We start from the raw sequence: 26,550 nt of genomic DNA on the forward strand, positions 1-26,550 counted from the left end.
CTATTGTTTCCTTCATTTCTTTTTCATTTATTTCTGATCTGATCTTTATGATTTCTTTCCTTCTGCTAACTTTGGGGTTTTTTTGTTCTTCTTTCTCTAACTGCTTTAGGTGCAAGGTTACGTTCTTTATTTGAGATGTTTCCTGTTTCTTAACGTAGGATTGTATTGCTATAAACTTCCCTTTTAGAACTGCTTTTGCTGCATCCCATAGGTTTTGGGTCGTCGTGTCTCCATTGTCATTTGTTTCTAGGTTTTTTTGATTTCCCCTTTGATTTCTTCAGTGATCACTTCGTTATTAAGTAGTGTATTGTTTAGCCTCCATGTGTTTCTATTTTTTACAGATCTTTTCCTGTAATTGATATCTAGTCTCATAGCGTTGTGGTCAGAAAAGATAGTTGATATGATTTCAATTTTCTTAAATTTACCAAGGCTTGATTTGTGACCCAAGATATGATCTATCCTGGAGAATGTTCCATTAGCACTTGAGAAAAATGTGTATTCTGTTGTTTTGGGGTGGAATGTCCTATAAATATCAATTAAGTCCATCTTGTTTAATGTATCATTTAAAGCTTGTGTTTCCTTATTTATTTTCATTTTGGATGATCTGTCCATTGGTGAAAGTGGGGTGTTAAAGTCCCCTAGTATGATTGTGTGACTGTCAATTTCCCCTTTTATGGCTGTTAGTATTTGCCTTATGTATTGAGGTGCTCCTATGTTGGGTGCATAAATATTTACAATTGTTATATCTTCTTCTTGGATCAATCCCTTGATCATTACGTAGTGTCCTTCTTTGTCTCTTGTAATAGTCCTTATTTTAAAGTCTATTTTGTCTGATATGAGAACTGCTACTCCAGCTTTCTTTTGATTTCCATTTGCATGGAATATCTTTTTCCATCCCATCACTTTCAGTCTGTATGTGTCCCTAGGTCTGAAGTGGGTCTCTTGTAGACAGCATATATACGGGTCTTGTTTTTGTATCCATTCAGGCAGTCTGTGTCTTTCGGTGGGAGCATTTAATCCATTTACATTTTAGGTAATTATCAATATGTATGTTCCTATTCCCATTTTCTTTAATGTTTTGGGTTTGTTATTGTAGGTGTTTTTCTTCTCTTGTGTTTCTTGCCTAGAGAAGTTCCTGTAGCATTTGTTGTAAAGCTGGTTTGGTAGTGCTGAACTCTCTCAGCTTTTGCTTGTCTGTAAAGGTTTTAATTTCTCCATCAAATCTGAATGAGATCCTTGCTGTGTAGAGTAATCTTGGTTGGAGGTTTTTCTCCTTCATCACTTTAAATATGTCCTGCCACTCGCTTCTGGCTTGCAGAGTTTCTGCTGAAAGATCAGCTGTTAACCTTATGGGGATTCCCTTGTGTGTTTTTTGTTGTTTTTCCCTTGCTGCTTTCAATATGTTTTCTTTATATTTAATTTTTGATAGTTTGATTAGTATGTGTCTTGCCGTGTTTCTCCTTGGATTTATCCTGTATGGGACTCTCTGTGCTTCCTGGACTTGATTAACTATTTCCTTTCCCATATTAGGGAAGTTTTCAACTATAATCTCCTCAAATATTTTCTCAGTCCCTTTATTTTTCTCTTCTTCTTCTGGGACCCCTATAATTCGAATGTTGGTGTGTTTAATGTTTCCCAGGGGTCTCTGAGACTGTCCTCAGTTCTTTTCATTCTTTTTTCTTTATTCTGTTCTGCAGTAGTTATTTCCACTATTTTATCTCCAGGTCACTTATCCGTTCTTCTGCCTCAGTTATTCTGCTATTGATCCCTTCTAGAGTATTTTTAATTTCATTTATTGTGTTGTTCATCATTGCTTGTTTACTCTTTAGTTCTTCTAGGTCCTTGTTAAATGTTTCTTGCATTTTGTCTATTATATTTCCAAGATTTTGGATTATCTTTACTATCATTATTCTGAATTCTTTTTCAGGTAGACTGCCTATTTCCTCTTCATTTGTTAGGTCTGGTGGGTTTTTACCTTGCTCCTTCATCTGCTGTGTGTTTCTCTGTCTTCTCATTTTGCTTATCTTACTGTGTTTGGGGTCTTCTTTTCGCAGGCTGCATGTTCGTAGTTCCCGTTGTTTTTGGTGTCTGTCCCCAGTGGCTAAGGTTGTTTCAGTGGGTTGTGTAGGCTTCCTGGTGGAGGAGACTAGTGCCTGTGTTCTGGTGGTTGAGGCTGGATCTTGTCTTTCTGGTGGGCAGGTCCACGTCTGGTGGTGTGTTTTGGGGTGTCTGTGGCCTTACTATGATTTTAGGCAGCCTCTCTGCTAATGGATGGGGCTGTGTTCCTGTCTTGCTAGTTGTTTGGCATAGGGTGTCCAGCACTGTAGCTTGCTGGTCATTGAGTGAAGCTGGGTCTTGGTGTTGAGATGGAGATCTCTGGGAGATTTTCGCCGTTTGGTGTTACATGGAGCTGGGAGGTGTCTTGTGGACCAGTGTCCTGAAGTTGGCTCTCCCACCTCAGAGGCACAGCCCTGATGCCTGGCTGGAGCACCAAGAGTCTTTCATCCACACAGCTCAGAATAAAAGGGAGATAAAATAGAAAGAAAGAAAGAGGATAAAATAAAATAAAATAAAGTAAGATAAAATAAAATAAAGTTATTAAAATAAAAAATAATTATTAAGAAAAAAAACCTTTTTTTAAGTAAAAAAAAAAAAAAAAACGGACGGACAGAGCCCTAGGACAAATAGTGAAAGCAAAGCTATACAGACAAAATCTCACACAGAAGCATACACATACACCCTCACAAAAAGAGGAAAAGGGGAAAAAATAATATATCTTGCTCCCAAAGTCCACCTCCTCTATTTGGGATGATTCGTTGTCTATTCGGGTATTCCACAGATGCAGTGTACATCAAGTTGATTGTGGAGCTTTAATCCGCTGCTTCTGAGGCTGCTGGGAGAAATTTCCCTTTCTCTTCTTTGTTCACACAGCTCCGGGGGTTCAGCTTTGGATTTGGACCCGCCTCTGCGTGTAGGTCGCCTGAGGGCATCTGTTCTTCGCTCAGACTGGACGGGGTTAAAGGAGCAGCTGATTCGGGGGCTCTGGCTAACTCAGGCCGGGGGAAGGGAGGCGTACGGATGCAGGGCGAGCCTGCGGCGGCAGAGGCCAGCATGACGTTGCAGCAGCCTGAGGCGCGCCCGTGCGTTCTCCTGGGAAAGTTGTCCCTGGATCACTGCACCCTGGCAGTGGCGGGCTGCACAGGCTCCCGGAAGGGGCGATGTGGATAGTGACCTGTGCTCGTACCCAGGCTTTTTGGTGGCGGCAGCAACAACCTTAGCATCTTATGCCCGTCTCTGGGGTCCGCGCTGATAGCCACGGCTCGCGCCCATCTCTGGAGCTCCTTTAAGCAGCGCTCTTAATCCCCTCTCCTCTTGCACCAGGAAACAAAGAGGGAAGAAAAAGTCTCTTGCCTCTTAGGCAGCTCCAGACCTTTTCCCGACTCCCTCCTGGCTAGCTGTGGTGCACTAACCCCTTCAGGCTGTGTTCACACAGCCAACCCCAGTCCTCTCCCTGCGATCCGACCGAAGCCGGAGCCTCAGCTCCCAGCCCCCGCCCGCCCCGGTGGGTGAGCAGACAAGCTTCTCGGGCTGGTGAGTGCTGGTCGGCACCGATCCTCCGTGCGGGAATCTCTCCGCTTTGCCCTCCGCGCCCCTGTTGCTGTGCTCTCCTCCGTGGCTCCGAAGCTTCCCCCCTCCGCCACCCGCAGTCTCTGTCCGCGAAGGGGCTTCCTAGTGTGTGGAAACCTTTCCTCCTTCACAGCTCCCTCCCACTGGCGCAGGTCCCATCCCTATTCTTTTGACTCTGTTTTTTGTTTTTTCTTTTGCCCTACCCAGGTACATGGGGAGTTTCTTGCCTTTTGGGAGGTCTGAGGTCTTCTGCCAGTGTTCAGTGGGTGTTCTATAGGAGCAGTTCCACGTGTAGATGTATTTCTGATGTATCTGTGGGGAGGAAGGTGATCTCCGCGTCTTACTCTTCTGCCATCTTCTCTCCAGCCTTAGTTTTCTAAAGGAATGAATCTTTTTGTCTCAAATTGTTTTTTGAGGAACCTCCACACTGTTTTCCATAGTGGCTGCACCAACTTACATTCCCACCAACAGCGTAGGAGGGTTCCCTTTTCTCCACACCCTCACCAGCATTTGTTATCTGTAGACTTTTTAATGATGACCATTCTGACTGGTGGGAGGTGATACCTCATTGTAGTTTTGATTTTCATTTCTCTGATAATTAGTGATGTTGAGCATCTTTTCATATGCCTGTTGGCCATCTGTATGTCTTCTTTGGAGAACTGTCTATTTAGGTCTGCTGCCCATTTTTCAATTGGGTTGTTTGTTTTTTGTTATTGAGTTGTATGAGCTGTTTGTATATTTGGAAATTAAGCCTTTGTCAATGGCATCATTTGCAAATATTTTCTCCCAGTCCTTAAGTTGTCTTTTCATTTTGTTTATGGTTTCCTTTGCTGTGCAGAAGCTTTTAAGCTTGATTAGGTCCTATTTGTTTAGAGATGTTCTTTTTAAATAGTCATCTGCCCTCTTGTCATTTTGCATTCTTTTTAACTGATATCCAGTCACCACAAAGTCAGGTTAGGGACAGCACCTGGATGAGTTTTAAACCCATTTACATAATTCTGGATAGAGCTAAAGTTTTCTGAGAATAGTGATGTATAATAATAAGCAAAGCTTCCAAAATTAAGATTGACCTTACTTTTCAGTCTTTTATAAATTACCAGTCTGTCCCATGAGTCAATACTGTGTTTTACCAAATCATGAGGCAAGCAATCTCATTTACTTTCCCCCCATATTAGCACATACTTCAGATAGGCATGTGTTAATTTCTTCTCCCGAAATTTAACCTATTCTCAAAGAGATTTTAAAATTGCTTTTCAGGAGAATACTGCACCATTGCTCAAGTTAAAAGAATGTTGCTAAAATGTTCTATCTCAAACTGTAAGAGATTCTCTCTAATACTGAATATGAGGTGAAATGAGCTATATACAGAAAAGAAAAATATTTGTAAGAATAATGAGAAATCTTTTAAATTACAGATTTAAATGGGCATAAAAGCATACTTTTTTTGTCTTACAGGTTATATTAAAAGAAAAAGTAAAAGAACTGAATTTACATGAGGTAAGTTACCTATAAGTATTTTAATCTGTTCTTGAGTATATTCTAACAGAAGTGGTATGCTGTGGTATGCTTAAACATCTTTATTTTCAGAAGCTGAAAAAAATTGGGCTTATTTTGATCAGCTTAATAGAATATTTGATGGTGAGGTCACATAAAAATCAATTTTGTGAAGACTTATAAAAGTGTAAAATAACTCATTTTTAATAGGGATGGTGCCAGTGTAAGATTTCATAGCAGCAGGGATGCTGCTTGCTGTCCATGCTATACGAGTAGGAGATAGATATAAACAAGTTTTTCTACTCAAGATGAATTTGCACTGATTTCACTCTTGAAAATGTTCCCAGAAGTCCTTTCTTACCAATGGCACAAACAAGGCAGTGATTACTTCATGAAGGTGGGGGTTTGGGGAGGTGAGACAGAGGGATGGAATAGGGAAGAACATATAGGGAGAGATATGAACTCTTGGACTTGTCTAGTGATGAGGTTGCGTGGTTGGGGTGTTCACTATATTGTTATGCTTTCTAAGCTAAATACAGAAGTGTGTGGGTATCCTGCTATGCACCTTAAGACACATAGTCTGTAGTAATTCTTGTTTATTTTATTCCTTGTCTTGCCACCGATTTCAGATGTTCAGAGTTTTTATTTTTAATTTTAGGGCCCTTTCTCTTCCACCCTTTCTGAGTTTTTTAATTGGTGTTTAAAGCAAGGACTTGAAAAGCTACACATTGTAATATCTATGTTTTATATAGCATAACTGTGGTGAAGCTACATTACCAGTCTATTCAAAGAGTTAATTTGTGAAATTATTTGAATAATAATAAAAAAATAATGATTTATATTATTGTTGAACACTTTGAAATCATCTACTGCTCCTTTGCTCTTTTTTAAAAATATTTATTTATTTATTTATTTGGTTGCACTGGGTCTTAGTTGCGGCAGGCGGGCTCCTTAGTTGCGGCATGCATGTGAGCTCTAGTTCCCTGACCAGGGATCAAACCCAGGCCCCCTGCATTGGGAGCTCAGAGTCTTAACCACTGTGCCACCAGGGAAGTCCCTCCTTTGCTCTTTCTGCATATTTTTTATCAAAGAGTTGATATGGTACAGCATTTCAGAACTAACCTTGGATTAAACTCAAGCATCAAATACTGTTTGATTTAAAAATTTTTTCCCAAAACAGTAATAGAAAGTGATCCTCTTCTGTTTGGAGTCTTTTTGATGACCATAAATGAAAAGATCAAATTCTGACATACATTAACAATACTGAATAACCATGTTTGTCAGGAATAGAAGTCTTCCTTATTCGTCTGACCCATTAGTTTAGAATCTTTACCCTGAATAAGTGAATTGTGTTGCATCATTACATATCAGAGTTAGTATCCCAACCGCACCCACTAATTCCAGTTCCGCTGTACCTAAGAAAACCTAACCTTGCTCTATAACTTGTTTCCACAGGCCAGTCATGTACTTTTCACAGTTTGGTCCTTTTGGGATGCACTTCTTTGTGTTGAAACTATTTTGTCAAACTTCCTTGTGCGTGTGCATTCCTGTAGCCTAATTATACAGTGATACATAGCTTGTTCCTGTGTAAGCACATGGAATTTCAATATGAATAATGTTATTAGTGAATAATTATAATAGTGGAAAATCGGAGACAAGCTAAATATCCACCAGTAGTGTAACAAATAAATAAAACATGATACACTGGAAGATTATCCATCAAGAGAGGGAGGGAGGGAGAAAGAGAAGGAAACCTGATACAGTGATTCATACAGTGAGGTACTATACGGCAGGCAAAATTAAGGAACAAGCTCCATCTATAAACACGTCAACCTAGATAGATCTCTAACGGGATCTTGAAAAAGCAAGTTGCAAAATGATATAAATGTTTATATCATGTATGTAAACTAAGATAAACACATTTTTCATGGATTTATATGCATACTGCATAGTGTTTGAAAAGGATGCATAATGATCACACAGAGGAGGAGAGAAGAGGGAAAAGATTAGGGGAAGTTGGTCAAAAGGGATGTTAATTTTATATATAATGTTCTTAATTTTAAAGAAGGAAAGTAAGTTAATATATTATTTTTAAAATACAGTTGAGGAATTCCCTGGAGGTCCAGTGGTTAGGACTCCGTGCTGTCACTGCCGAGGGCCCGGGTTCAATGCCTGATCAGGGAACTAAGATACCACAAGCCATGTGGGAAAAAAAATCTAAAAAGTACAGTTGACCCTTGAACAACATGGGTTTGAACTGCACGGGTCCACTTATACGCAGATTTTTTTCAATAGTGAATACTACAGTATTACACGGTCTGTGTTCGTTTGAATCTGTGGATGATCCCACATGCCGCGTGGTGCGGCCAAATGTTAAAAAAAAAACAAAACAAAAATAAATAAATAAATTACATCTAATGGAGTCTTGGTATCAAGAGAAACAGAAAGGTGCCATGGAAGCTGTGACAAACTGGGGCATGCAAGGTCCTGTGTTAAAGAAGTTGTCAGCACTCAGCTCTAGCTAATTGTTACCATAGAGGAATATAGGCTATTGCCAACTATTGCCAGATCTGGTTTTTTTTTTAAGAGAAGCCTGAGAGCCTTGACATTAGTCTGTGATCTACTTGTCATTTGCATTTAGTCTTTGATTTGTTCACCAGTGTCCCCAGCTCTGGTTATGGTGAATGGTTGCTTTCTCCACTAAATTTCTTTTGCACCTTTATCAAAAATCAAATGGCCATTTTTTGTGAGTCTATTTCTGGATTCTCTATTCTGTTCCATTGATTTCTGTGCCTGTGTCCCTTCACCAATACCACAGTCTTGATTACTGTATTTTTATAGCAAGTCTTAAAATCAGGCAATATGATTCCTCCAACTTTATTCTTCTTTTCCAAAACTGTTTTAGCTAGTCTGGTTCCTTTGCTCTTCCATGTAAATTTTAACAGCAGCTTGTCTATCTGTACACACATAAACAACAACAACAAAAATCCTGCTGGGATCTTGATTAGTATTGCATTAAATATATAAATCAGGGGAAAATTGATATCTTTACCATGTTGAGTTTTCTAATCTGTAAACACATTATGTCTTTATATTTGAAGTGAGTGTTTTTATAGACAGCATATAGTTAGGTCATGTTTTTTATCCACCCTGCCAACCTGTCTTTTAATTGATGTGTTTAGACCATTTATGTTCAATGCAATTATTGATGTGTTTGAAATTAGGTCTACTCTTTTACTATTTATCTTCCGCTTTTCCCCTCTTTCTTATTCCTCTGTTTCCTCCTACCTTCTTTTGTGTTATTTGAACATTTTTAGTATTTTATCTATTGTGATTTTATCTTTTTGTATAATTTTCTAGTGGTTACTTAGGGATTACAAAATAAATACCTAGAATCAATTTTTTAGCACTTCATTTGTAATGTAGAAACCTTATCACCATATAGATCCCTTTACTTTTACTCCTTTATACAGTAAGTGTCATATTACACCTTTATACATTAAAAATGGCATCAGACAATGTTACATTTTTTACTTTTAACCATCAGATATATTTTAAAGAATTCAGGAGGGGACGAATAGTTTGTTATATTTATCCGGATATTTACCGTTTCTTTGCTCTTAATTCCCAATGTTCCAAGTTTCCTTCTTATGTCATTTTCCTTCTATGTGATGAACCTCCTTTAGCAATTCTTTTAGAGCAGATCTGCTGGCTATGAATTGTATTAGTTTGCCTTCATCTGAGAATGTCTTTATTTCACCTTTATTCCTGGGTTATTTCTTTTCCTTCAGCACTTTTAAAATGTTGTGCCACTTCCTTCTGACCTCCATGGTTTCTGATGAGAAATTCATAGTCATTTGAATCATCGATCTCCTATCCATAATGTATCATTTTTCTCTGGCTGCTTTCAAGATTTTTTTCTATGTCTTTAGTTTTCAGCAATTTGATTATGATATGTCTCAGCATGGATTTCTTTGGATTTTTCCTGTTTGGGGTTTACTCAGCTTCACAAATATGTAGGTTTGTCTTTCGCCAAGCTTGGGAAGTTTTCAGCCATTATTTCTTCAAATATTTTTTCTGTACTGTATTCTTTCTATCCTGCCACTCTTCCAGAGAAGGCCTCATCCACCTGCTGTGGCCATGTGGGCCAATCAGAACCCTGAGCCCACGTCTACAGTACAGTACAGTGACACAGCCATCCATATAGCTTCTAAATTTGAACATGTTTGGGTCCATCCCCTCTTCTGTCAGGGTGATATTGCCTATACATACAGAAAGGAAAGGAGAACCTGCTCCCTCCTGCATCTCAGCAGCAGGTGGGATCCTAGCTACACAAGGACAGGAAAAGTCATCTTTAGGTCAGTTTTCCTGGATCAGGCAGAGAGTGGGTGAGGAGTCATGTGGCAGACATGCTATGGCCCTGCTCTACCCTACTTTCCACAAGAAGAGACTGTAGGAAGGTAACCCCATTGGAGTTGCCCCCCTGTGTAAAATGAAGTTAGGAACATCTTTTCCTTCTCCTCACCTCTCCACAAGCTCATTCCCTTCCCTTTGGTCCAGTGAGGAGGGGGTCTGGTGGTACAAGTTTTGCCACATCCCTTTCTTATGTAGGAGGGGACGTAAACCCTCTCAGTCTTTCTAGGATTACTGATCATTCTTCTTATAAATCACATTACTCAAATTAATTTTTAATTATAATATAAATACTTAGAGCCCAACTGAGTTTCGTCCCTCAGTTTAAATTGTAAAAATTGTTTTACAAAAATAGTTTTTAAAAAAACCCCAAAGCATGTATAGGGAGCTGACAGTATACAGGACCCTAGAGATTGAGTGGGCAAAGTATAGTCCCTCCCTGCCCTCAAGGAGCACTGGTCCCACAGGAAAGAAAGTCATAAGCCAGTGAGGCAAGGACAGTAAAGGGCTGAGCACACGAACACATGAGGGCCATGGAACGGACGGCCCACTGCACTTCAGTTTGGAATAAGAAAGTCAGATCTCTCCTGAGCAGCACAGCCATGTTTAGAGTGCTTTCATAGCTTTTAAAGATTCCAACCTTAAATGACACGTCTGAACTGGGAATGCTGCCTTTGCAAAAGATATGACTATCCTCGTAACTATTCAAGGAAAGGTATATTAGTGTTCACTACCACCATCAAAGAATGATTGTATATTTAAAAGAAAATCATTTTGGCTAAATTCCCTGAGCTGTGGGTCATTTTCATTGTGTGACATTGTCTTCCCCACATGACTCTCCACTCCCTAGCTTGCATTTTTTTTTTTTTTTTTTTTTTTATAGCTACTTGATTTATTTATTTATTTATTTTTGGCTGTGTTGGGTCTTCGGTTCGTGCGAGGGCTTTCTCTGGTTACGGCAAGCGGGGGCCACTCTTCATCGCGGTGCGGGGACCGCTCTTCATCGCGGTGCGCGGGCCTCTCACCATCGCGGCCCCTCCCGTTGCGGGGCACAGGCTCCAGACGCGCAGGCTCAGCAGCTGTGGCTCACGGGCCCAGCCGCTCCGCGGCATGTGGGATCCTCCCAGACCAGGGCTCGAACCCGTGTCCCCTGCATTAGCAGGCAGATTCTCAACCACTGCGCCACCAGGGAAGCCCCCTAGCTTGCATTTTGAGGTAAATTTATAGACTGTGTCAACCCCTTGAAAATTGTCAAATCCTTCCTTCTTGGTCATTTTAGGGATCATGCACTCTGTGAATACTAGAAAATTAGGCTTCTTTCCAGTATATATGCCATGGTCACTAAAAGCCATTTTTCCCTTGAAATTTGTTTTATTTATGGGTATTATCTCAGTGTAAAGAAAATGGAATCATGTATACAAGGTGGCAAAATTACCAAGATGTCTGTTTCTTCATATGATTTATCTTAGGAGCAAGGGAACTGACACTTTAAAAAATTTAGGTGAGGTAAGTATTATTCCTTATTTTGCTTTTGTAAAAATTGAGGTTTAAGGGCTTCCCTGGTGGCGCAGTGGTTGAGAATCTGCCTGCCAATGCAGGGGACACAGGTTCGAGCCCTGGTCTGGGAAGATCCCACATGCCGTGGAGCAACTGGGCCCGTGAGCCACAATTACTGAGCCTGCGCGTCTGGAGCCTGTGCTCCGACACAAGAGAGGCCACGATAGTGAGAGGCCCGCGCACCGCGATGAAGAGTGGCCCCCGCTTGCACAACTAGAGAAAGCCCTCGCACAGAAACGAAGACCCAACGCAGCCATAAATAAATAAAATTTAAAAAAAAAAATTGAGGTTTAAGAAAGTTGAGGAAAATGGGCATCTCCTCTAGCTTCTGAGTGTGGAGAAAGAAGGTGACCCTATCTTTCTGAGTCTGGAGCCTTCACATTATGATGCCCCTACTGCACCCACAAACTTGAAGCTTCTGCTGTTCCTCAAGCTGCAAAAAATTACTTTGAAATGCCGTGAACCGGCTTCCTTTTGTTCTCTGCAGATGCCATCAATAATATGTAAAACAAATAAACTCAAGTATCTATAGACTGACCAATCAGTAAATGTATGTCCTAGCCCTGTTTCTGACAGGGCTGATAGGATCTATTCTTTGATGTCAAAAAATGAAGAGTGATGGGAATGTTTCCTATCCTCATTCTGTGAGGCCAGTATTGCCCTAATATCAACACCGGTCAATGACATCATAAAAAAAGAAAACTCCAAACCAATATTCCTTATGAATATAGTTGTAAAAATCCTCAACAAAATACTAACAAACCAAATTCAGCAGCATATAAAAAGGATTATATATCATAACTAAATGGAATTTATCCCAGGAATACAAGGTTGGTTCAACAAGGGAAAATGAGTCAATGTAATACCCCCTAATGACAGAATAAAGGGGTAGGGAGAACACATGACCACCTCAATAGATGCAGAAAAAGCATTTGACAAAATTCAACATTCTTTTATGATAATACTCAATATAAACTAGGAGCAGAAGGGAACTTCTGCAACTTGATAAAGATTTCTATGAAAAACCCACAACTAACATCATACTTAATGAAAGGCTGAAAGCTTTTCCTCCTAAGGGGAAACAAGACAAGGATGCCTACTCTTATCACTTTTATTCAACATTGTACTGGAGGGGTCTAGGCAGAGCAGTTAGGCAAGAAAAAGCAATCAAAGGTATCCAGATTGGAAAGAAAGAAGTAAAGCTATATTTGTAGACATGATTTTGTAAACACAGAAACCCCTAAAGAATCCACCAAAAATCACGAGATAAATGAGTTCACTAAATTTCCAGGATAAAGATCAATATACAAAAATCAGCTGTAGGGACTTCCCTGGTGGTCCAGTGGTAAAGAATTTGCCTTCCAATGCAGGGGACGCGGGTTCAATCCCTGGTCAGGGAACTAAGATCCCACGTGCCGCGGGGTAACTAAGCCCCAGGCCACAACTACTGAGCTCACACACCTCAACTAGAAAGCCTGCATGCGGCAAACTACAGAGCCCACGCGCCCTGGAGCCTGCGTGCCACAGCTAGAGAAGAGAAAACCCGCAGGCCACAGCTAGAGAGAAGCCCGCGCGCTGCAACGAAAGATCCCACATGCCTCAACGAAGATCCCGTGTGCCGCAACTGAGACCCGATGCAGCCAAAAATAAAATAAATAAATAAAGTAAATAAATAAATAAATATAATCAGCTGTATTTCTAGGCAGTGGCAATGAACAATCTGAAAATGAAATTAAGAAAGCAATTCCAATTACAATAGCATCAAAAAGAACAAGATTCCTAGGCATAAATTTAACAAAAGAAGCTCAGACTTGTACACTGAAAAATTATAAAACATCATTGAAAGATATTATAGAAGACCTAAATGAATGGAAAGACATCCTTTGTTCATGGTTTGGAAGACTTACTATTGTTAATATAGCAGTATTCCCCCCAAATATTTACAAAATCAACACAACTCCTGTCAAAATCACAGCTGCCCTTTCTTTTTTTTGTAGAAATTAACAAGCAGAATTTAAAATTCACATGGAAATGCAGGAGACCCTGAATGGCCAAACACAGTCTTAAAAAAGGAGAGGATCGGAGGATTCACACCTCCCAATATCAGAACTTACTGCAAAGCTACAGTATTTAAGACAGTGTGATACTGGGGGATGGACAGACATACAGATCAATGGAATAGAAATGAGAGTTCAGAAATAAACCCATACATTTATGGTCAATTGATTTTCAACAAGGGTGCCAAGACATCCAATAGGAAAAGAGTAGTCTATTCAACAAATGGTGCTGGGATAACTAGATAACCACACAAAAAAGAATGAAATTGGAGCCCTGCTTCACACCATACACAAAGGAACTCAAAAATGAATCAAAGACCTAAATGTAACAACTAAAATAACAAAACTCTTAGAAGTAAACATAAATATATATCTTCGTGGCTTTGGATTAGACAATGATTTCCTATATACAACACCTAAAAGCACAAGCAGCCAAAGAAAAAACTAGATAAATCGAACTTAATCAGAACTTAAAACTTTTGTGCTTCAAAGGACATTATCAAGAAAGTAAAGAGACAGGGATTTCCCTGGTGGTCCAGTGGTTAAGAATCTGCCTTCCAATGCAGGGGACATGGGTTCGATCCCTGGTGGGGAAACTAAGATCCCACATGTCACGGGGCAACTAAGCCCACATGCCACAACTAGAGAGCCTACACGCTGCAACTACTGAGCCTGTGCGCTCTGGAGCCCGCATGCCGCAACTAGAGAGAGAAGCCCGCGCACCACAATGAAAGATCCCGCGTGCCACAACTAAGACCCGATGCAGCCAAATAAATAAAATATTTTTTTAAAAAAGACATTGGGGAAAAAAAAAGAGGGCTTCCCTGGTGGCGCAGCGGTTGAGAATCTGCCTGCCGATGCAGGGGACACGGGTTCGAGCCCTGGTCTGGGAGGATCCCACATGCCGCAGAGCAACTAGGCCCGTGAGCCACAGTTGCTGAGCCTGCGCGTCTGGAGCTTGTGCTCCGCAACAAGAGAGGCCACGACAGTAAGAGGCCCGCGCACCGCGATGAAGAGTGGCCCCCGCTTGCCGCAACTGGAGAAAGCCCTCGCACAGAAACGAAGACCCAACACAGCCAAAAATAAATATAAATAAATAAATAATTTTTTAAAAAAATCTAAAAAAAAGAAAGAAAGTAAAGAGACAAACCACAGGGAGAAAATATTTGCAAATCTTATATCTGATAAGAGTTTGGTATCCAGAATACACAGAGAACTCTTACAACTCATTAATAAAAAGCCTACAAAATAAAAAGATCTGCAGATACTTTGTCCCAGTCTTTTTATCCTAACAGGATCTTTTGCAGAGCAGAAGTTTTTAAATTTGATGAAATCCAGTTTACCAAATTTTTTTGGTTGCTTGGTGCCTATGGATGTCCCATTGCTCCAACACCATTTGTTGCAAAGGCTGTCCTTCTGCCATTGAAATGCTTTTGCACCTTTGTCAAAATCAGTTGGCTATCTGATAAGGGATTTGTGTCTAGTATATATAGAGAAGTCTCACAACTCAATAATAAAAAGAAAAATTACCCAACTAAAAAACGGGCAAAGAATTTGAAAAGACGTTTCTCCAAAGAAGGTATACAAATGGCCAGTAAGCACATTGTTAGTCATTAGGGAAATGCAAATCAAACCCCCAATGAGATGTCACTTCATACCATCTAGGATGGATATAATCAAAGAGACAGACAATAATAACCTGAAGATATGGAGAAATTGGAGCCCTCATACACTGCTGGTGAGAATGTGAAATGGTTTGGCCACTTTGGAAAACAGTTTAGTAGTTCCTCAAAAAGTTAAACATAGAGCTACCATATGACCCAGAAATTCTACTCCTAGATATATACCCAAGAGAAATGAAAACTCTTAACAGATACTTGTGCACCAATGTTTAGAGCAAGATTATTCACAATAGCCAAAAGGTATAAACAACCCAAGTGGCCATCAACAGATGAATGGATAAATAAATGTGGTATATTCATATAACGGAATACTATTTTGCCACAAAAATGAATGAAGTATTGATTCATGCTACAGCATGAATGAACTTTGAAGGTATCTTTCTAAGTGAAAGGAGACAGACACAAAAGACCACATGTTGTATGATACCATTACATGATTCCATTCCATTTTGAAATGACCAGAATAAACTAATCCATCAAGACAGGAAGTTGATTAGTGGTTGCCAGGGGAGAAGGTGGAATGGGGGGTGACTGCTTATGGACATAGGCTTTTGGAGGCAGGTGATAAAAATGTTCTGGAATTAGTACGACGGTTGCACAACTCTGTGAATATATGAAAAACTGCTGAATTGTATACTTTACAGGGGTGAATATTATGATGTGTGAATTATATATCTCCATTTTTAAAAAGGAATGAGAGAAACAATCTTGTTGAAACACTGGAAAGTAAAGCTCGTTTGCAAAATATGATCTGTAAATTTGTAAAATTAGTTTGAGCCTTGAGGGAACTTCTAAGAAGTCAGATCTCAGGCTTTTCTCTTCATGATTGCCCTTGGCTTTTGGTCAACTTTAGTGCTTAACATGTCAGAATTTATCTTGTTTTTTTTTTCAGGTGACTATGGTTTTAGAATTTTTTAAGAAGAACATAATAGCCATTAATAGTAAACTCCATTTGAAAAGGCTACAAATCTAATTTTGGATTCTGGAAAAATAATCAAAGCAACGTCTTGCCCTTTGGTAGGATCAGCGCTGAATCTCTACAGGGCAGAGCCAGCAGTCCTCACCGTTTCAGAAGGCTATGCTGGGAGGGAAGCTGGGTTAAGGCCAGAGGACCTTTTCACACAGTGTAGGAGGTGGGAACATCATTCCCCCTTTACAGATGGGAAGCAGAAGCCCAAAAAGGATCATCCCAAGGCTGGAACTGCTAGTTTCTCATCTTTACCCACAGCTTGTTCTTAACCTTCCTCCAGAAAACAAAAATGGGCTTGAAAATAGTACTCCCATCACTAAATTTAAATGTGAATAAAAACTGGTATTGGTAGACTGCCTTACTGCCTCCTCAGGCCTGCCCCCAACCTGAGCTGATGACAGTCCCAGGCAGGGGGTTGGGGGTATGTAGTACCCTCACTCTACAGATGAAGCAACAGAGCTTGAGAGGCATCATGATGGCAGAAGTCACACAGCTTGGGTGTCCGAGCCAAGGCCAGCCATCTGTCCTGCCTTCCTCCCTGCTCTCCTGCTGTCTCAGCAGTAATGCCAAATCTGATAAGACAGTTATCCATTCTCCTCCTCCTGTGAAGATCTTGTCTGCTATATACACAAGGCCCTGAGAGCTCCCTGGAGAAGGGTGTTGGAAGACCAACAGCCACAGCACTGGCCACAGGACACCAAGAGCCACGTGTCCTGTCACATAACCTAAGAATACTGGGTTACGTGTTATAGGTTAAGAAACAGGTGACAGGGAGGCAGGTCAGCAGTCTGGACAAGAAATGGTGATGGTTGAACCAGGAACCCTGGAGATGGACAGGGAAGCAAGCAGGGAGGAGTTCAAGCTTTGGGCAGACTAAAGTGTAACAGACCTGGGTCCCCAGCCAGACCTGGCCACTCACCAACAGCATGGCCTCAGGCAACATGGTTACTGCTCTGAGTTTCTGTTTCCCCATTTGTAAAGTGAGTAAATGGGATGATACTTGGTGTCCCTGGGCACTGGTAAGTGCCCAAGAAGTAGTGGTTGGAACCCAGCATCTGGCTTTGAAGAAGGCTTCTTTCCAAGCAGTGGAGCCTAGCCACCTGTCAGAGCAATCCTGCCCCATCTGCACATTTTCATAAGGTTAAATTCAGTGACTCTTGAATAATAACATTTTGTAAGACAAAGACAGACACTGACAGAAGGACAGTGCCAAAGTAAGGGGCCCCAGGAACTGCAAGAAGCATACTACTGCAGGCTGTGCCATGGTTTATAGTTTCCACGTTATGAAAACTGGAGAAAGGAGAGCCCCAGGGCCTGCCCCAGGGTGCGAGCAGTCCCTTCAGGGGCCCTGCTGCTAAGCAGGCAGAGCATTCCCTGCAGAAAGTCAGCCCCTTGGCATAGCACAGAAAATTGCATTATGCTCAGTCTATCTGGTGAGAATAAACCTAAGTCAGACTCTTCTGATGGACTGAAGTAAAGGAACCTGCCTCTTGCTTTCTGTCTTCTCCCATCTGCCCTCCATCTTGAAGACACGTGACAGGAAGAGCAGGAGATTCTTCTTCAGAAGACCTTGCCCATTCGAGCCTGTTTCTTTCACTTATAGAGTTGTGGGGCATTGGAAGTACCTTCAAATGGCTGGGCCTTGGGGGCCTGCACTTTATTGGCCTGGGAGAGTCCTTAGCAGATACTTTGCCTCATCTGTGAATCTGTCTTTCAGCTCTGTGCAGTGTGCCTAGAAGACTTCAAGCCTCGAGATGAGTTGGGGATTTGTCCATGTAAGCATGCCTTCCACAGAAAGTGAGTATTGGTGTAGAATTATTTAAGAGGACCTGAGTTTGAGGCACATTGACCAACTCACTTGTAGGCTTGGGGCAGTGCCAGACAAGTTTGATGGCTTCATGACTAGTTTATAATGCAGAAAGCTGAAAGCGCCCTACAGGCTGTTTTTTGTGTGTGTGTGTCTATGTGTGTGTGACATTAGGAGGGATCAGGGTGGTGGAACGTGAATACCAAGGCAGGACTTAAGGCAGAGCGCCAGACAAGCCCACATCTCCTTGGAGCCCAGGCTATAAAGAGCTGTTTTACTGGAACTTTCCAATGAGAGTTTCCTTTCCTAAAAACTTATTTTAATCAAAACCATAGTTATTTTAAATAAAAATAAATACGTCTGAATGTAAGTAGTAGTGTGGGACCATCTCCTCCCACTTCCTACAGACATATTTAATATTCCCCCTTCTCTTGCAATTTTATGTGTTTTGTATTTCTATTAGAAAACTTCATTTCTCCTCCTTCCCACCACCCTCTTCAATGTACTTCATTCTTTAAGAAGTCATGTATGACTGAGGGTATAGCATACTGACTGTAGCTTCTTGGAAAACTGGAGTCTCTGGTTCCTCCAGAGGGTGAAATGCATTCTCCACCCAGTGGTAGAACTCTTCGGGACCTGGCTGTTCACTCCAGGCCCCACCTCTGAGCAACAGATATGTTCAACATGTGAGGCATGTGGGCAAGGGGTGCCACAAGCATGGGACTGACATCTTCCTTCTTGTGGTGTCTCGTTCTGCAGGTGCCTTATTAAGTGGCTGGAGGTTCGCAAAGTATGTCCACTGTGCAACATGCCAGTTCTGCAGCTGGCCCAGTTGCATAGTAAGCAGGACCGTGGACCCCCACAGGGCCCCCTCCCCGGGGCAGAGAACGTTGTATAGCTCATCACAAGGATCAAACTGTTGCAGGAGCCAATGTCTGCGTGGAGCCAGGAGGAACACAAGCAGTCTCTGTGTTGGCTGCTCTACCTGGGGCACCAGCTGCCGCTTCCTTTGTCTAATGAAGAACTCTTGGGCCAACTAGGCTGGGAACCAAGACTTCTGGGTCTTGTGACAACCAAAGTATTCTGCACTACGCCATGCCAAGAGAAGAGGAGTAGATGAGCCTGCGGGTTTGGTTCAAGAAACCTCATGAGGGTCTCTTGCTAACTCCATTGCACTCTGTCTCCAGACACTTATCTCCATGTCAAGGTGAATATCAAGCAGAAGGGATGATAAACACAAGTGTTAGAGAAGGGAACTGAGGGCAGGTCTTTAAAGCCACCCCAACCCCGACCCTGTGGACACATGAGCTTCTATGCAGACCATGCATGCCTTTGCAGCAGCAAACCCTCCTGGCAGCCCCTGAGCCAAGTGAAAACAGTGGTTACCTCAGCCCAAGCACAACCAGCTGCAGTGCCAGAGGCAGTGCCAACAAGGTTTTTCACGTTATGTCCCTTTGATAAGGCCATCTTGGAACCCAAGGGCTTTGGTTACAAAAAAGCAGCAGTACCCGTCACCACTGGTCCTGCCTCAAGTTCACAACACTTGCTTATCAAATCATCTAAGCTAAAAACATTAGATGTGCTTGGAAAGGTCTGGTCAAAAGCCATTTCCTCTATTTCCCCTCCTACTCACCAGTGAGGCACAGCCAAGCCGCCATCAGGAGCCCCAACAGGGGGTGGGCCTCTGAGCCCATGCTGTCCCTGTATGACCTGGGGGCCTCAGGGTGCTGCCCACATTCCCACATATGCAGTGTGGTTCCAGCGTACCTGCTGGTCTTGGCCCACTGCCTCAGCAGGAAGCTGCTGTAAGCCCCTCACATGGCTCCAAAGAGGAGCATCTTACTGATAACGGCCAGTCCTCCTGGCCCTGCTGAGCTGACAGGAGGATGCTAACCCCCTTGCTTCTCCCCATCCTTCTCTCTCTCTTCCCTCTTTTGCCCTATCTCTCTTTCTACTCAAAAGAAAATGCCCATCGTTGACTTAACAATTTAAAGTACCCCAAATAAGATCCCTATGTAATTCTGAAGCCAGGGAAACGCTAGAAATTGTGAATAGTTTCAGGAAGCTCCTGCAAGGCTATTCACCATTGGTGCATGCTTCAGTATTTGGACTTGGATAACTAACTGAAAGTGTCTTTATAGCGGAGAAATGCATGCTGCTCTTTGGCTCTTTCTGCCCAACTTTTCTAGAAATGACTCAGAGTCCAGCAGGATTCATGACTATTTTATGTTAGCTATGTGAAGCAGCACTGGGTCCGATAGAAAGTTCTCTTCCACAGCCCTGCTCTCCACCTCCCTCCATCATAGGGGTGGGACTCCTCATCAACAGCTTTGCCTCTCTGCTCCATCCCACAAGTGTGAGTGGGGGCAGTTTCTCATTGGAAATACAGCCTGCATGATATGGAGAGAGTGGAGGAAACTTTGCTACTCTGTTCATGGCATGTCTCCAGGAATTTTCTTGGAATCCAGCCTCTACCGTCTTAGAATGGGCGAGGGAACCTGTCCTTGGCTCAGGTGGCTGGGATCAGATGAGGAGGAAAATTCCCATTAGCCTAGAAAAGTGCTGGGCAGAATCCAGTTTGGGAAATTACAAATCCAGTTGGTCAGAATTGGCTGTACCCTACATGTGACCTATTCGTGGTATGCTAACTGGACTGCTTCTTTAAACAGGGCAAGGGAAGTGTGGAATATTTTTATATGAAAGCCTTAGTCTGTCTGGCACCCATGAAAAGAAGTATTTGTACACTCCTACTTTCACCCTCTGTTTCTGCATTCTCTATTTTGTAGCACAATAGAGTTGAATGCTGCAAAGCACCCAGTTTATAGTGAAATGTTTTCAATGACCAATGTTAGAAATAGGCTTACTTTGGACTAGCCTCATTAATAGCCAACACTCACCATTTTCACATAATGGCTTTGGGACGAATGTCACCTCTTAGTTATGGGGTTCCAATAGGAAATAGAACTTTTCCTTTCAAAGGAGGAATTCTTGTGTTCTATACTGCAAATAATTTCATCTCACAGCTTTTGTAGGATTGTAGCCTTTCAGTGCATCAGTACCAAGGAGACAGCCTCACGAAGTCCCTGTATTTGTAGGGAAGCAAATTAATTCATCTCACAGTGCCACAGCTAAAGGCCAGTTGGACCAGACATTCAAAGCCCATCCATTAGAGGAAAGCTTGAGAGTGCTGTGCGCTCCCCACTAGGCACCATCATGGGTCTGCTTTACACCATGACGTCAACGCTTGTGAATGTGCAGGGCTTTTAAAAACCCAGCTCTTCTACTAAGGTGGGGCTTGACACTGGAGTGGTTAAGAGTGTTCACTCTGCTTGTACTCATCTTCCCTTTCTTGGCTTGGTGTCCTTCTATTGCAGCATGGCCAGTGTCACCTGCAGTAGTTATTACTCTTAGCAACACAATGTGAATGTGTTTGCTCCCCACATCTGGGTCCTCCTCCAGAACGTCCCTGTGCTGCACTGCTGTAACTGAGGACGGCCAGGGTTTATGTCTTCCTTTAATTCTGATTAAAATCACAGTTTTATGTGAAGGACAAGGTCAAATCTCCATTCAAAAAAAATTATTTTTAAAGAACAAGTTAAGGATCCCTTAATACTCTTTGATCAAGCTCACACCTCACAGTGAGACCAGTGAGGCTGCCCTGTCCAAATCTATCTCCATGAGTTGTTGACCTTTTGTTCATCTGTAGACACATGAGGACTCTGGTCTGCTTTTGGGCCACTGGCAGGTAACGTGATTTTTTAACTTCATCTTAATGTGTCTTAAGCAACTCAGAGATTGGGTGTTGCCTGCTATGGGTTAGTGGAGCAAAACTCAGCCTCAACTGGACTCTATGGGTGGGTGAATCATTATCAAGTTGTTACTAGAGGTACAGCTGAATTCAGCTGGCTTTAGGAACAGGGAACAAAACCAGCCTGACTTGATTCCTGGTTGAGTAGGCCTAACATGCTAGTTGTCATCTGCTGTTCTTTGCCACAGTGATTTGGTTAGGCCTATCCCTAGTAGTTAAGGCCCTAGCCAAGGAACAGGACAAGACAGTAATGGCCAGATGAGAGCAGGTGGCCCATGGGGAAGTCTGGGCTGAGGGATACAGGGGACCTCACACCATTGCCAAATACCCTGTTCTTGACAAAGATCCTTTCCCCAGTGCCTAGCCCCTCAAATCCATCAAACGAATGACCTCACGCCCTGTTCCTTTCCACATTACCCATTCCAAAGCCTATCATCTTCATGGCCTGGTCCCATTCTGCTAAGCTACCCTGAACGACTGTAGTAACTGTTTTTCTGAGAGGTTTTCTGGGAATTATGAAATGCACACGGGGAGGCATCTCCAGAGCTCTGAGGAGAAAAGGTGCTCAGCTTGATTTGAATCACCCCCTTGCCACTCACTAGCCACGTGCCTTCCTGCAAGTTAGCCTCCCAAAGCCTGTTTCCTTATCCGCCCACCCAGGGATTGTAGTAAGGGTGTCCCCACCAGCTCTTGTGGGGAATTGGCCACCATGTCTGGAGCCCAGCAGGCAGGCCTAGTGTCATGGGGGCTGGTGCTACTAGGTGACATCATCATGCTGGCCACATGGGGCTCCTCTGTTGTCCCGGTAGAAACAACCTCAGCAGAGAGCCTCCTGAGATGTAGAGGCTCTCCCCTGGGTCCCAGTTCACCTGGCTCCCTTCCCTTTCCCCTTTTGATCTTCCTTAGTCACTTCCATTTACCTTTGCCCACGGTGCTTCCCAACATGGTTGCTCAGTGCTGAATATTCCTTAATTTTTTGAATAGGTAATCCCTTCAAGTGGTTCACAAATCATAAACAGTTAAGTCTTCCTTGCATCCCTGACCTCCAAGCAAGCCAAGTTTCTCACCCCTTGAGCACCCACTATTAGTTCCTTGTGGATTCTTCCAGAGATTATTTATACATGTACAAGTACACACACATGTACATGTGCGTGGGGTGTATGTGTGTGTGTGTATATATATATATATATATACACACACACACACACACAGACACACACACACAGTTGACCCTTGAACAACACAGGTTAGGGGCGCTGACCCCCTGTACAGCCTGTGCATAACTTTACAGTCAGCCCTCCATATCCGCGGTTCGGCATCCAAGGATTCAACCAACTTTGGATTGTGTAGAATGTATTTATTGAAAAAAATCCACATGTAAGTAGACCTCACTTCAAACCTATATTGTTCAAGAATCAACTGTGTGTATGTGTATAATTTTTTTTTCTTTTTTACTTGTGTAATACCAGACAAGTATATTCAAGGAACATTCCTAGTCATGTGGGAAGAACCATCCCATAAGTCAGAATATCTGTAAAAAGGTGAGCCCAGAATTGGGGGATGTTTCTATAATCACATTCCTTTTGAATAAGGCATATTTTCCACTGAGTGCAGCATGATGAAATTCTAGTTTGCTATCCCAATCAAACTACAATCCCTCCCTGACCCTAACCACTGATGCCCAAATAACAAGACAGCACAACCAGTTTCCAGCCTATCTTTCTGAGTCTGTTGCAGGACACTCAAGAGCAGGCTCCATAGCCAAAAGCAACAGCACAGTCCAGCAGCTTTTGCAGGAGACTGGACAGGCTGCAGCCGTGCCCCAACCCCCCAGTCCAGTTTCAAGTGAGGACCAAGAGCCCAGCAGTGACGTCTGGCTACAACTGTCATGGTTTCTTAGGCAAGCCCATCTTTTTGAGGCAGGAGTTTGAGAAGCAGCAGTAACTGAAGGCTGAGGCATCCTTCTGTTTTGTGGGGCAGATGTCTCAGATGTTGCTAACCAAATAGGTGGTCAGCTGCCTCAGCATTAACAGCAGATATGGCTGAACGTTCATGTTCAAGTTCATGAACCTACTCCCTTTCCCTTCCCACTCTTTATGAACACACTAAAAAGAAAATGTTCCCATAGAATTTCTCCTCGCCCAACATTTTTTCCATTCAACAACAGAAATTATCCCACCAACATTTTCTTTAAAAAAAAAAAAAAAAAATTTAAGTTCATTCTTGCCCCTGCAGGAGATCCAGGTTAAAGCTGCTTCCTCCAGGCAGCCTTGGGGGGAGGGGCATGGACTTGTGCCTCTCATTCCTCACCCACCTCCCTGGTATCCTGCCACACAGAACAGCAGCCCAGGGATTCCCTAGATTAAAAGTGCAACTTGGGCCCCTGACCTGAAACTTGGAAAGGAATCGTATGTGAAACTCCACTCTTCTGTCATTTGATGAACCTCTTGTCTTTCATCATTAGCATTTAGGAATTTGAGTAAAGGAGATGAAAGTGTCTAAATTCTGGCAGAATTTACAGTTGATAACTGGAAAATGCTGGGTCATGTTTGTTTAGTAGATTAACGAAGGCTCCCACGTGCCATGGAATGTGCTTCCATTGACTGGGAACATGAGGAAAACAGAGGGGCTTGTTCAGTAAATGTTATTATTCCAGTTCAGCTTCAGAGCCTAAATTGTTGTTGCAAGATGCAGAGTTTTATTCCACTTTTAGACCAAGCATCAGCACACTTGGCTTACCAACCCAGTGCTCACTTCTGTGGCTATAGTGTCAGGGCCTCCCTGCTCCAGGGACGTGTACCTACATTGTGGGCCCCACCAGTGTCAAGGGACTTGTCTATTCTTCCATGAAGCCCCTCTCAGCTCCCTGGGCCAGTACAAGCCTGGCGGACCTGTGTCTCGGGCCAGGTGCACACCATCCCTCCATCCACCCCTTCCCTCCCAGGCACCCCCTGCTAGAGCAGGAGAGGCAGATGGGGCTAGTGTTAGGAAGTCCTTCCTGGTGACAGCTCAGTCTTCCAAGAGTGTTCCTGAACTGTCATCTCTGGGTCTCTTGACAGATCTTTGCCAGAAAGAGTGGATATTAGTCCTATAGTTTTAAGCCCATTGGGGTTTATTCACTAGATATCATATAACTCCCTCAAAAAAAGGTTTATGAAATGCTGAGCCTCAGGTTTCATAGACATGTTTGTACACTAAGAATTATGCAGCAGAATATTTTTAAAAATTCGCAGTTTTTTGTAAGCTATATATTTTTGTATATTTAATTGCTATTTTAAAATTTTAATGCATTTTGCTAATTACTCTTGTTTAAAAAATAAGACATGCATGTAATTGACTTAAATGTAAATAAAAAGCAGATTTTAAAAATACTTTGTGCTGAGCATGTACGCACCCTTGGTCACCCACATCCCACTTAAGCCCATGTAGCAAGAGCTGAAGAGTGGTTCTGAACAAACAGAACTGGTCACCAGCAACAGGTGATTGTGACAGAGGAGCCTGGCTTATCTCTTCCCATGGTGTGGGGTGCCAGTGGGGTGCCAGTCAGGGGTGATGAGTGGAGCACCAGGCCACAGCAAGGGAGAAGGCAGAGAGGCCAAGGACCCCCTGCCACCCTGGCCTCAGCACCACAGGTGTGGCTGGACACAGTCAATCAGTCTCCCAAATGTGGACACCAGTGCTCAGGAGGGCTGCAGTGGTGGAATTGGCCCACACCTCACCCTCTAGCTATATCCCAGGTCTGGAAATACCAACTATTCTGTTGGGAGGAGAAAAAAACATCTCCTGGTCCAAAGCCATCCTGTGGCAGCTACTGTTTCTACTCATCAACCCTCACTAGGACCTCTGCTGCTCACTTTTGGCCCCATAGCTTCAGGGAAACTGCTCCCCCTCAAGGCCATGCATGACCCTGCAACCAAATCTGTGCCACCTCTGAAACCTCTTCTTAATGCAGGTGCCTGGAGAGCTCCTCTCCCCTCAAGTCTCCTAAGCAACAGGCCCCCTGCGCTAGTCCCCTCTGACCACTCTTCAGTGTTCTTCGCAGCCTTTTCCTTCTCTGCACATCTCTTGTTATTCTCACTCTACCTTGGGATTCACTAAATTCCCACCTACATTTTACCCACCTACATGCACACCATTCTCAGGTCTCTGACCTAAATATCCAGCTACCTATTTGGCATCAAAAATCAGGCAGCCCAAAACCAAGTCTCCCCACCAAGCCTAGGTGCCCTCACAGAACCTCCTTCCCCCACTTCCAATCTCCACATCTCTAAACTCAACCCTCTAAAGCATCTCTCTCTACCTGACCATCCACTGCTCCCATCTTGGTTTGACCACCTTCCTTTCACACCTGGACCATGATCACAGCCACGACCACCCCCACTGCCTCTAGTAGGGGAGTGTGGGATGGGACCCTCAGGCTAGTATTTGGAGGGCTGACTGGAAGGGATAACTGCTGAGATGAGACAGGGCAGTGGCTTAGACCAGGGTGGTAGCTGTGGTGACGAAAGACTGAGTTTACATGCATCTCACAAACTGGAGGTAGTGAAATGGCAGGAAACTGGGAGAGGATGCTGGCGGAGGTTCAGAGGAGAGGATGGAGACATTTCTGTGTAAAGATGGCCTTGGAGATACAGAAGAGAAGGGAAGGGGGAAAGGGGAAGGGGAAAGAGGGAAGAGAAGGCAGTCAATGCCTTGGGGCTGGAGCTCAGAGGCAAGGGCTGGGCCAGACCTGCTACCTTAGAAATCAGAGTCAAGGTGAGTGCTGATGACTGCTTAAGGAGATCAAGGATTGAGCCTGAGGGCTAGCAATATCTAATTATCTTCAGTGGAGAATAAATTGGCAGAGACAAAGTGGCCTAGGAGATAGAAGGAAAAGCAAGAGGGGTCTGCAGTGTTAGAACTGAGGAAGATGAGAACATGAAATGTCCATTAAATTTAGCAACGAGATTCACTGGAGTAAAAGGATGGGCTGAGCACAAAGCACAAAGAGAAGTCACAGAGGCAGTTTCTCAAGAGCAGGAAGTGGTGAATCCATGGAGGTGGAAGGCGACTTCAAGGCACAAGAGGAAAGGGGGCTCTGCCGGATTCTAGCTGTGTGACTTTGGGCAGGTTTCCTCCTCTGTTAAGTTGTGGAG

The 26,550-nt window shown here is 43.0% G+C and overlaps 1 protein-coding gene across 1 annotated transcript in view; it reads left to right on the forward strand.

The window, feature by feature from the left end:
* Positions 1-24,786, forward strand: part of RNF24 (ring finger protein 24) — a 155,765-nt gene extending 130,979 nt beyond the window's left edge. Inside the window, exons 4-6 of the mRNA XM_007195885.2 lie at positions 5,083-5,124; positions 17,518-17,597; positions 18,367-24,786. Of these exons, the coding sequence (XP_007195947.1) occupies positions 5,083-5,124; positions 17,518-17,597; positions 18,367-18,505 (261 nt within the window). The 3' untranslated portion in view covers positions 18,506-24,786. The remainder of the gene's footprint in view (positions 1-5,082; positions 5,125-17,517; positions 17,598-18,366) is intronic.
* Positions 24,787-26,550: the final 1,764 nt, after the last annotated feature.

This window comes from Balaenoptera acutorostrata, chromosome 15 (genome assembly GCF_949987535.1).
Source record: "Balaenoptera acutorostrata chromosome 15, mBalAcu1.1, whole genome shotgun sequence".
NCBI classification, from domain to species: domain Eukaryota; kingdom Metazoa; phylum Chordata; class Mammalia; order Artiodactyla; family Balaenopteridae; genus Balaenoptera; species Balaenoptera acutorostrata.